Source organism: Orycteropus afer, unplaced genomic scaffold (genome assembly GCF_000298275.1).
Source record: "Orycteropus afer afer isolate SDZICR_OR568_19922 unplaced genomic scaffold, OryAfe1.0 scaffold00009, whole genome shotgun sequence".
Taxonomy (NCBI): Eukaryota; Metazoa; Chordata; class Mammalia; order Tubulidentata; family Orycteropodidae; genus Orycteropus; species Orycteropus afer.
In genome coordinates, this window is record NW_006921596.1 from 7391803 (window position 1) to 7404902 (window position 13100).

Here is a 13100-nt window from a genome sequence, read left to right on the forward strand (position 1 = left end):
GTTATGAGTCAGAATAGGAGCTCTGGTGTCATGGTGCCTAAGGCACTTGACTGCTAACCAGAAGGCTGGCGGTTCGAACCCACCAGCCACTCCTCAGAAAGAAGGTTGGGCAATCTACTTCCATAGCGATACTGCCTTGGAAACCCAAGGAGGGGTCGCTGTGAGTCGGACCTGACTCCAGGGCAGTGAGTTTGGGGTTTTTTGTTTGTTTGTTTATGAGTCAGAATCAGTGTGACTGCAGCAGGTTTGGTTGTTTTAGGAAAGCAGAGGCCAGTAAGGATTTAGAGTAACACAAGTATAACAGGGAGTTCTGGTGGCGTAGTGCCTAAGGCATTTGATTGCTAACCAGAAGGCTGGGTCAAACCCACCAGAGACACTCCTCGGAAGACTGGGCAATCCACTTCTATAGTGATACTGCCTGAGAAACCCAAGGAGTGGTCACTGTGAGTTGGATCCGATGCCACGGCAGTGAGATTTTAAGTGTTATAGCAAATCTCAGCAAGGAAGAGAGGACCAGCTGTCCTAGATTAGGTATGAAAATAGCAAACATACCACTGAAGCAAGTATTCCTGCCTTTTGTGAGTATCATTATTTGTCAAATACTGTGCTCACACACTTTGTTCTCTCTCTAAATCTTCACAGCAATTCCCAGTCATTATATTCTCTGCAGAAGTGAAAAACTGGAAACCATGTAAATGTCCATCATTATAAATGTTAACACATAATGGACCCTTGAGTGACATAGTGGTTAAGCACTCAACTACTAATAAGAAGATTGGCATTTGGAACCCACCTAGGTGCTCTGCATGAAAAGGTCTTGGTGATCTACTTCCATGAAGATTGCAACCAAGAAACCCCATGGGATAATTCTGCTCTATCACATCGGGTCGCCATGAGTCAAAAATTGACTCTACTGCACCTAACAACAACATTGTAGCATAATGCATGCCCTGCAGCCATTTTTTAATGTGGTAGAACCATATTGCCAAGAAAGATATTGGTGAAGTACTTTTCCCTGATAATAAACACATATGTGAAACTGCCCATCTCTTGATAGACTCTGAATACGTCAAGGAGAGACAACTGGGTCATACTCACCTTGAAACATCATGTTACACCATATATGTAGCCTTGAAACATCATGTTAACCATATATGTAACATCGGTAACATGCACAAATACATACTTTGTGAACTGAAAGCAGAAAATATTACAATATTAGAGAAAATGCCATTCAGAAATAGAAGGTATTAATTACTGTTAGAAAAGTACGATGTTGGTGCTTTGAAGAAAATAGTTTTGAGAAAGCAAAAAGATGGTTCCCACTGTGGCAGTGAAAAGAAGAGGGTTGTTTGGAGTGGGATTGCTGTGCTGAATTCTTTTTGTGGGTGCAGACTGGAGTGAGGGATCATATCTAGACCAGAGTTGAAGACCCAGACGCCTTGTGGTAGGTAGTTTGTGATTTGGAACTTTCCAAAAGTTTTTTATAATGAAAGAATTCTTCAGCCATTTAATAGTCCTGTAACCAGATGCTTACTCTGATTCAGCCTGTGTAGTGGCCATTTTAGACCTGAATGATCTGTCAAGTGAATGGGACAACAATATTCTAAGAAACAAGCCTGTTGATTCAAAGGAAGATACCAATTTACCAATTAGAATCTGTGAGCTGACTTGTCTATTGTTACTGAAATATCATGTGCATTATGGTAGATGTTTTCATTTGCTTTTTATTTAAGAATTCCATTATTGTCTTGACAATTGTAGATAATGACCCACTCTAAGGTTTCTCCTCCTTTTGACTAAATAATTACTAGATTTCATATGAGAAAAATAGGCTTATCTTTTTCATTTGTTGTTAGAAATTGATGAAACTGTGAATAATTAATTTTTCTCATCCCTTTGAGAAACATTAAATTGTAAGCTCATTATCAAATAAAACTAGAATTCATAACATTTTTAATGTGTATTTATTTTTGTTAGGTTGCTACATTATGTTTTTCTTGTATATTCATTTAAACCACACAGAAGTCTGCCTGAAATGACATTTTCACGATGATTCGGGAACCATCTCTTTGATTATATAATATTTATTGCTGCTATATGTATTCTGGTGTTTCTTGCTTTCTGTCATACATAGATTCTAGTGGCATATTGAATACCATAGAGAAGAACTGAGATGGTAAATCAAATGTTTTATAGCATAATATTGGGAATATTGGATTCGTTACTAGAAAGAAGTTATTTTTTATCAGTATTTTTAGAGCCCTCTAATACTGTAATTTATTGATGTTTCTTAATATCCTCTATTAATTATATACCGACTCAAAATTGGGCTAATTTTAACAACATATATGTTGTAGTGAATCTTTTCCACACAAAAAGGAGTAGCAAATATCCAAGGCTATCGTTGATTAGAACTATTAAATCCAACAGCTTGTATTTAATGAGCATAGTGTTAATTATATAGTCAACTGGGTAGTTCATTCTGCATCATGGGAACTATATATTAGAATGAAGCTATTATGTTACATAAGGTGGCAAAGAAAAATTGGCTAACAAGGACAGGAATAGCCTTCTGTGTGGTTAAGATGTCAAATGAACAACTTTAAGTCACACACACACACACACACACACACCACACATATATATTACAGAGAATACATAAATTGGGTTTTTTATTTTTAGTTCCTCTTCCTCCCTTCAGAGTTAAATGATGGAAAATGACTCTCAGTCACCAAACTACACTTAGGCATCATTCAAAATAGTTGTGACAGCTGGCCCCTCTGGTAGCAGTGAGATTTATGGCTTTCCATTCCTTGGTGTTCCATTACTCTGTCTGCACCATCAAATTGATTAGTAGGCAATGGTGAACAAGGAAAGAAAGGTGGCCACTTAGAGTCAGCTGGTATCCATCATTTTAATGAACTACTTAGAGATGGTTAACATTGTCCTTGATTCTCATTGTAACTGATGATGACCAGATCTTTTAAAATGTTTTTCTTCCCTCCTTTTTTCTTTTCTTACAGGGCCCACTGGAAAATGATTTGGTAGTTCATGTAGCACTTGTAGCAGAAAGCCAACGGTATGAAATCCAGATGAGTGATGTGTTCTTTTTTGGGGAGGGAAAAAGAAATAATTGTTTTATGCTTACAATATTGATTATGGTAAAATCAAAATCAAACCTGCTGCTGTCAACCTGTCTGTTCCAACTATAGCAACCCTATAGGACAGAGTAAAACTGCCCATAGAGTTTACAAAGCTATAAAGCTTTACCAAACCAGACTGCCACATCTTTCTCCCATGGAGGAGCTGATGGGTTCAAACTGCCAACCGTTTGGTTAGCAGCCAAACACTTTAACCACTGTGTCACCAGGCCTATAGAGTTTAATTTCATAAGCCCTTTGACTTGGTTTCAAGGAAGTTATTAATGTCATTTTAAGTGCCAGCACAACATTATTTTCCTTTTTTAAAATTTATTTTATTTTAGTTGCTGTAACTCTTAAAGACTGTGACCTAAGACTGTATTGCCTGGGGTATTTTTGAGAAATCAGAGCAAACAGATTTCTGTGATTCCCAACATCAGTGCTTATCCTTCCAACCATTTCCCCCCACCCCAAAGCACCGTGTGATGTTTTATGGGAATCCAAGAAGGCTTTTGGATTCCAGTGCAGGTGGCACATTGCTGACATTACCAAACTAATAGTGTGCCCCAGAGTTAAGCATAGCCTCTTCCTTTGATCCCCACCCATCATTGCTTCCTAAACTGGAAATGCGCTGTCTAAAAATGTCTCTCTTTTCCCTGTGCTTTAGCCTGCAAGTCTTTCTCAACACATACGGCATTCAGACTCAAACACCTCAGCAGGTAGAGCCCATTCAGATTTGGCCTCAGCAGGAGCTCGTGAAAGTGAGTAATTCTGCCTCTTGGCTCTCTACTTCGGGGAGGTACTAGAGCATGATGATTGGACTTAGTTTACAGGCGAGTCACATAGTTAAATTCTGATTCTGAGTTGGGATGTTAATCTAAAAGTCTTCCTACTTAAGTTGAAAAGCCTGCTTTATGGGGCATCATTACTAAAAAACAACTGCATTATGTGTGTCTGGAGATTATATTCATTTAATACTCATGATTAGGACTTGTTGATTGCTACTCCTTGTTAAAGTCTATTACTAAACTAGACTGAGCAGTTAAATATCAAATTAGCCTTAATTTTAGTAGTCATGTGTAAAATTATCCTTTCCATTTTGATTTGACTTTTTTTTTTCCTTTTTATTTCCTGTTGCAGAAACCCTCTTACATCTAAATAACTTTTGGTAATCACTCTTTCCCATTTGTCTCTTGTGTTACTATTTGGAGTCTGAAGTAATTTGTACTCCTTTCTTTGGCTGAGTCTCAAAGTGATCATAAAGTAACATCTGAGTTTACCTTTAATGCAGATACATACCTCTTTGGTATCGAATTAAAAGGTGACCTTCCATGCCTTCTAAATGCATTTTTCTGCAGGCAGATTCAGAAGTGCCTATACTGAGGAATATTCCTGCTCATTAAGGAAAGGAAATTGTTGACTCTTACTAGTTATTCATAAACTACCATTTTTACTTGATAGATCAAAACAATACAGGAAAGACTAGTGTTTGGCAGAAGTGTTTGTAATAGTATCTCTCAGGTGATCAAGGTCAAGTTGATATAAATGGTTGTGGTCAAAACTTTAATGCTACAACAAGAGAATGAAATCTTAAAGGTACTCATGACATGAGAAAATTCAGGGCTCCTAGTTTCTGTAATCCAGGTGGCCTCACCCATTAGTGATACAGACCATCAGCTTGGTGTCGGATCCTTGAACTCATTCTAACAAACTTAGAGTCTTTTTTGCACTTATAGGTAAGACTTGAAAATGCAGAGACCTCTAGAGTATGTAACTTTTTAAAATCATGCCAAGATGTAAATGAATGATAGTTTTGTTTGTTTTTTTTTTTATGGTGGAAGAGGGTAGGAGAGTAAATGGTAAATGAGACAAGGAGGGATCTCAGAATCTATGAGCAAGGGAAGGAGGCAGCATGCAAGGAGAGCAAAGGATGCCAAAATCTAATTGCTCACACTTACTTGGGTACATGCTGTTTCTGCTGGTACACTTTTATGGTCTCTATCTGAAAGCTCCAGAGAATTTTAACAAAGGTAGTCTTGATAAACATGCTCTCAGAGCCAATTAACCTGCATCTTCTTTTTCCCAATTTTCACTTATATTGGCTACTTTTTTTGCTCTTTTGGTGGTAGGTGAGTATATACTCTATCAGACAATATGTTGTCAAGATTAGAAAAGCCAACATGGCTAACAAATGACCTGAAATGTGGCATTTCACTGGAGCATTCATCAGTAAACACCTGCTGTGTGCACAGCTCTGTGTGTGGTCCTTGGATAAAAGGAGTTCGTCTTTGTTCTCAGTGACTCTGAGTCTAGTGGTATGACAGAAAAAATAGTTAATTACAGTTCACTTTGGTAAGGACTGTAGTAGATGTTGGTACAAAGAGCTGTGAAATCTCAGAGGTGGTAGGAAACATTCCCTTACAAAGTAAGAGAAATACTTATATTTATATGACGACATATTTAATTACATATGACTGATTTTGGAGCTCTGGTGGCATAGTGCCTAAGGCATTTGACTGCTAACCAGAAGGCTGGTGATTCAAACCCACCAGACACTCTGCCGAAGGAAGACTGGGCTATCTACTTCGTAAAAAGTTACCACCTCAGAAACCCAAAGGGGATCGTTATGAGTCAGAATCAACCCAATGTGATGGCAGTGAATTTGGTTTGGTTTGGGTATGACTGATTTTATATTTTTCTGTTTTAAAGATGGTATTAACAATGGATTTACTCTTTGAGTGGGTGGATGTGGCTATAAAGACAGACTTAGAACAAAGAGCCCAGCTTCCCTATGCGGGTGTAAAAATTGAAGATTGTTCTTTGATTGTGGTTGCAGCTCTTTCAGATTCATCCTCTTAGATATACTGCCTAGCATACAGCTTCACAAATTTGTTGTGTTGTTGTTATGTGCCGTCAAGTCGGCCCTGACTCATAGTGACCCCTTCTTGGGTTTCTGAGGCGGTATCACTACGGAAGTAGATTGCCCAACCTTCCTTCCAAGGAGTGGCTGGTGGGTTTGAACCGCCAGCCTTCTGGTTAGCAGTCAAGTGCCTTAGGCACTATGCTACCAGAGCTCCTTTCACAATTTAGCCTTTAAAAATAAAGATGTTCCCTCAAACCTTAGTTGGCTCACGTAGTCTTATGGCAACAACTGATTCTTCTGTTTTGAATAGCTATACCCTCCATCAACCCACTGAAGACAATGTGAGGGCAAGCAACTGAGAAGAGGGCTTTCCTGTGTGTGATTAAGATTTCATGATGTGGTAACTGTGGTGTGATTTGCTTCATGGGGGACCTGAATTCTTTTTATATAATTTCACTTGTTTTGGTGGTGTTAAGAATATACACAGCAAAACATATACCAGTTCAACAGTTTCTGTATGTACCTTTAGTGACATTAATTATATTCTTTGAGTTGTGTAACCATTCTCACACTCATTTTTGAGTTGTTCCTCCCCCATTAACAAAAATTCACTGCCCCCTAAGTTTCCCATCTAATCTTTTGAGTTGCTGTTGTCAATTTGATCCTATAGAGATAGTTCTCAAAAGAGCATGATACTCAAGGCTGGCATTTTTTACTAGTTAAGCTAAACTATTGTTTGGTTTTAAGAAGACTTCAGAGAATAATTTTGGTTTAAAGATTATCTCAGGACATTTGTTTCAGGGATTCATCCAGTGTTCATGGCACCAGGAAATCTGGAGTCTCTGAGAATTTGACATTCTGTTCTGCATTTCCTCTCTTTTGATCAGGATTTTTCTATGGAATCTTTGGTCAAAATGTTCAGTAATGGTAGCCAGGCACCATCCAGTTCTGGTCTCATGGCAAAGGAGGCAGTTGTTCATGGAGGCAATTAGCCACACTTTCCATATCCTCTTCCTATTCTTGACTCTCCTCCTTCCTCTGTTCCAGGCAAACAGAAGCCAATTGTTGTGCTTTGGATGGGTGCTTACAAGCTTTTAAGACCCCAGGCACTATACATCAAACTAGGAAGTAGGACAGAGACACTAAACATGCTATTAGGCCAATTAACTGGGCTGTCCCATGAAACCATGACCCTAAACCTCCAAATGAAGAAACCAAATTCCATGAGGTATTTGGTAGTACATAATCAGCCTCAGCAGCTGCTATTTCTTTCTTTCTTTCTTTTTTTTTTTTTTTTTGTCATTGTAAATATATCTATCACACAACTTTTGCCAACTCAACTTTTACAGGTGTACAGCTTACTGACAACAATTACAGTAACTTGTTTTGCAGTCCTGCCTTTAATCAATGCATATTTCCATCAGCATTAATTCCCTGATTCTCCCTACCTAACACCCCTGGTAAGCACTAATAAACTTTGTTCTGTATACATTTGCCTTTTCTTGTCTATTAGATAAGTAAGATGATATAATTTTATCCTTTTGAGATTGATTGCCTTCTCACTCAGCTTATGTCTTCCAACTCTACCCATATTGTAGGATGTATGAAGACATCATTTATCCTACTAGCAGAGTAGTAATTCATAGTATGTATATACTACATTTTGTTCATCTATTCATCTGTTGATGGGCATTTAGATTGTTTCCACTTTCGGCTGTTGTGAATAGTACTGCAATGGACGTTAGCGTACAAGTCTCTGAGTCTCTGCTTTCAAGTCTTTTGGATATATACCTAGGAGCAGATCATGTGGTAGTTCTATTTTTAGTTTTTTTGAGGAACCACCACACTGTTCCCCATTATGGTTGTACAGTTTTGCATTTCTACTAGGAATATGTAAGGGTTCCAATTTCAGGATCTGAATTCTTGATAATAGGGTTTTATTTGGCCATTCAGATGTAGAATAAAGCCAAGAGTCTGTATTTCTGTTTGGTTTGATCACCACTATGTATTTCAGTGCATCACATGGTAGGAATAACTACAATGTGAGGGCAGCATTATCTCTCAACTGGAATGCAGGGAGTAGTCCAGGTCTGTGTATTTAATTGTCACAAATCAGTTATATCTGAAGTTAAGGAGTATCCTTGTGCCATAATAAAGAGTCGTATTTAAAGGAAACCTACCTTAACTTGTATATGATCCATCAATGCAATTGCTCTTCTAAAAGAAGAAATAGTTTAAACATAAATTTATTTCTGAAAAGTTGAAAATGTCTTTTTGATATCAGTGTTTTAGGCTTTATTTTATTTTTTTATTGTGCTTTGGGTGCAAATTTACAAGGCAAATTTGATTTACAGTCAACATTCATGCACATCTGATACCATGGCCCTAGTTACATTCCCAACCATAAAAAAACTCTCCTCCCCTCCACTTCCTGTGACTACCCCCTCCCCATGCACTTCTTAACTGTCTTCCCCCTATGTGAATGCTACTCCTCTGTTGTTTCATGGCTGATTGCACTAAGGGGTGCATTGCCCTGGGGTGGGTGTTCTGCATTTAGGTCTTTCTATGTCCGGCTGAGAGCCAATCTGTGTAAGTGAGTCCATTTCTAGGCCTGAAGGGTAACCTGAGGCCGTAATCTCAGGGGTTCCACAGTCTCTATGCAACCAGTAATTCTGGTCATTTTTGTGTTTTTGAATTTTCTTCCACATTTTTCCTCCCACTCTATCCAGGATTCCAGTTTTGATCCCTTTCTGAGCCATGGGCACTGACAGCAGGGCACCATCTAGTTCTTTTGGTGTGAAGGTCGTGAAGGCTAAGGTCCTCATAGTCCATCTTATCCTTGGACTAATTCTTTCCAAATGCCTTTGATTTTCTTCACTCTTCTTTGCTCCAGGCGAGAGGAGACCAGTAGTTGCATCTCAGATGGCCGCTTGAAAGCTTATAAGACCCCAGTCGTTACACACCAAAGTAGGTTGCAGAACAAGATTTTTATGTACTGCGTTGTGCCAGTTGAGCATGATGTCCCCCAAAACTATGGTCCTGAGCCCACAGGCCCAGTAATTCTCTTTCTCAAGGTGCTTGGCTATCTCTAAGAAGTTACTCCAACTCTTTCTTCTGTTGCTTCTGTAATGTATGTGGCTACTTTTGTAGCACAAGTGCATATATAAGATTATCTTCAGCCAAAGCTATCTTTGGTGTAGGGTGTATTCCTGTTCATCTACCCCCACCTGATCGTCTCACCTGTCCATGAATTTATCCATAGCCTGGTGTTTGGTGCTAGTGGTAACGCAGTATTGTGCATGTAATAGTACTTGCCTCTGTTTTCTGTATCTTATGGGCACGTTTCAGTGTCTTTCTTTTCCCGTGTCATCACGCTGGTCACAGACTCTTTCCATGCTGTCCCTCCCCTCACCCAAATCAACATGTGACCCTCAACTAGTCCGAAATTTTCCCTCCTCTTCCCTCCCATCCTTGGTAACCAACAAAGTGAATTTTCTTTCCTGAGTAAACCTTTCCCAATAATAATAATGGGGTCATAAAAAATTGAAACTATCTTAAGCAAAGGGGGCACCTCTAGTGTTTTATGCTATAGGTTTACTACAGCTACACAGTATAAAGTAGTCCCTTGGTGACACAAATGGTTAAATGCTTGACTGCTAGCTGAAAGTTGACAGTTCGAACCCATTCAAAGGAACCTTGGAAGACAGGTCTGGTGATCTGCTTCTAAAAGTTCACCGCCTTGGAAACCTATTGAGCAGTTCTGCTCTGCACACTTGGGGTTGCCGTGAATCAGAATTAACTCGACGGCAACTAACAACACATAATATAATATTTATAGAGGACTTTTTCTGGCCACTTGACTTTTTCTGAAACCACTACTTTTCTAGAATCAATATTCACAGCATGTCTGGCTCTGGGGGACATTTAGCTTCTTCATTATCAAGTATTTCCTGAGCACCAGCTCTCTGCTAGCCACAGTGTCAACTCAAGGGATGCTGTTATCCAGGATCATACACGTTAGAAGGAAAGGCACACAGAGCTAGCTCACATGGCAGAATGTGTATGTAATAATAGCAGATGAACCACAGAGCTCTAGTCTTTACATTCTTTTGTATATGATGAGGTTAATATTTGAAATCAATTCAAATCACACTCAGGAGATTGTACAGAGACACTTGCTTTGCTTTTCCATGTAGGAAAATTTAGGTTAGATTTCTACTTTGCATCAAATATATAAAAAAAATTATAGACAAATGGAGTCTTAAAATTTATATGTGTGTGTGTGTGTGTGTGTAAAAATTCGTGAAGAAAAAATAGAATACTTTACCATTGTTGAAGGAGGGAGTCCCTTCAGAATGACACTGGTGCTAAAAAGCCATTAAGGAGAAGACTGACAGATTCAACTAAGTATAGCTGAAGATACCATAAACAATCTGGCACATCAAAGATGCTTGTGAAATTTCCTCCTAGAGCAATGTTCAGATTGAAATACCACATGCTGAAATGATACCTGACCCACTGTGCAGTCATTCTCACATTTCATAACAAAATTAAATTGCAGAGGAGCAAACTGGGTAAAATATTTGCTACATATATGACAGACAGAGGGTAATGCTCTAAATACGTCAGAATCTCTTACGAGCCACAACGCAGTGCAACGCAATGCACTGCCGTCGAGCTGGATCCAACTCATAGCGACCCCTCTGTGAGTTTCCAAGGCGGTCTCACTACAGAAGTAGATTGCCCAACCTTCCTTCAAAGAACGGCAAATAACTAGTAGAAAAGGGAACAAATGAAAAACATACAAAATCATCATTAAATATATGGCAAAATGCTCAATTACAGAATGTTTGAAAACAATAAATTAAAAGTAAGCTACAATAGCATTTTGACCTAAGATATGGACAAAAAAGGGCCATACACTGTTAATGACAGTATAAATTTGTACGTTATTTCTTAAAGGTGACCATCCTGGCATTATGTCTTAAAGAAAATATGCTGCCTCTTTGATCTAGCAAGTGTAGAAAATTATCCTGCAGAAATAATAGTACACTGCCCCCAAATATTAATTAAATTATTATTGAAACAACAACAAAAAAATGAAACTTCCTTTATCCAGGGATAGATGTTAAATAGGGTAAGGGGACTTCTTGATTGAATTAAGTGCTCAGCTTTGGCAGTAATTAACTCCTAATTCATTCCTAGTCTATCCATTTTTACCTTCCAAAAATTCTTAAAATTTCCTGTTTGCCCATGGTTCTCTTTCTTGTTTTATAACATTTATACAGTATACTTATATGGATTTTTCCCCTAGTTTTTATTTCTCCTATCATTTCAACATTGTTGAAATATAGAATAAATTTACAGAATAAGATAGTTGAATTCACTACCTTGAAACTTTTTGTTAACTACTGTGGAGTTAGCTGCCAACTCATAGTGACCCCATGCACAGCTGAATGAAATGCTATCTGGTCTTGCGCCATTCCCTTGATCAGTTATAGATTGAACCATTATGATCCATAAGGTTTTCATGGGCTGATTTTTAGAACTAAATTGCCAGGCCTTTCTTCCTAGTCTGTCTTAATCTAGAAGCTCCACTGAAACCTGTTCAGCATCATAGCAACACACAAGCCTCCACCAGCCAGTCGGCAGGTGACAGCTATATATGAGGTGCATGGCCAGTAATTGAATCTGTGTCTCCCACATAGAAGTCAAAAACTCTACTACTGAACCACCACTGTCCTCTTCTTGAAACTAGAACACCAAAGTATTAAGCTTAAAAAAAAAGAACACCAGATTATATAGTATGTGACCCCTTTACGTAAACATACATATATACATATATATATGGATTATAGATGAATGTGTATACTCTCTTCTGTCAAGTCAGTTCCAACTCATAGCAACCCTATCAGACAGGGTAGAATTGCTCCCATAGGGATTCCAAGGCTGTAATCTTCATGGAAGCAACTGCTGCAGCTCTCTCCCCCAGAGCAGCTGGTGGTTTGAACTGCCGACCTTCTGATTAGCAGCCGAGAGTTTAAACCACTGTGACACCAGGCTCCTTGTGTGTGTGAATATAGCTACATATTTTTATCTGTTATGAATTTTTTTAATTTTATAACCATCTCTATACTTTTGGTGTTTTGTGGGGATCACACAGTAAATAACACCTCTTCAACTTATACCAAAGAGAATCAGTTGCCTAAGGGGTTGTGAGAGTTGTTGTTGTTGTTGTTGTTGTTGTTGTTGTTATATGCCGTTGAGTCGGCCCCGACTCATAGTCCACTGAAAACCCACTGACATCAAATCAATTCCAACTCATAGTGACCCAATGGGACAGAGTAGAACTGCCCCATAGGCTTTCTAATGCTGTAAATCTTTACAGAAGTAGACTGTCTTGTCTTCCTCCTATGGAGCAGCTGGTGGGTTTGAACCACTTCCCTTTTGATTAGCAGCCAAATATTTTAATTGCTGTGCTCCTTGTGAAAGTCAAAAAACCAATCATCCCACTGCCACTGAGTCGATTCTGACTCATTGCGACCCCCGTTGGTTTTCCAAGACTATGAATCTTTATGAAAGTAGAGTGCCTCATCTTCCTCCCACAGAGCAACTGGTGGGTTTGAACTGCCAGCCTTGTGGTAAGCAGCTAAATACTTCACCTACTCTACCACCAGAGCTCCTCACTTGTAAGAGTAGACAGTACCATTTATTTTTAATGTATTATTTGAATTTTCCATGAAGTTCATAAAATTAGAAAAGTCAATGAAGACATTTTTATTTTAATAGGAAATATTCAAAGGCAGGAATTTAATAAGAGCTGTGTAAGCTTGTTTTTTTTAAATTTCAAAATAGCCAGATTTTATAAATTATTATTACATAGATAAGCATGTGTCTCTTCTGTGTTCTTTTATGAATCAGAGCCATGTAAATTGTACATTTATGACAATGTAAGAACAATATCAAATTCCATAATACTTTAAGTGAATCACCAAAAGTTTTGTTCTCAAATTTCTCATTGCCCCCAAATCTACCTTGTTTTCTTTTTTTTTTTTTTTTATTAGGATTTGGGTGAAGATTTACAGAGTAAATTC

The 13100-nt window shown here is 38.4% G+C and overlaps 1 protein-coding gene across 1 annotated transcript in view; it reads left to right on the forward strand.

The window, feature by feature from the left end:
* Positions 1–13100, forward strand: part of PHKB (phosphorylase kinase regulatory subunit beta) — a 286088-nt gene that overhangs the window by 211583 nt on the left and 61405 nt on the right. Inside the window, exons 15-16 of the mRNA XM_007947818.1 lie at positions 3027–3082; positions 3811–3904. Of these exons, the coding sequence (XP_007946009.1) occupies positions 3027–3082; positions 3811–3904 (150 nt within the window). The remainder of the gene's footprint in view (positions 1–3026; positions 3083–3810; positions 3905–13100) is intronic.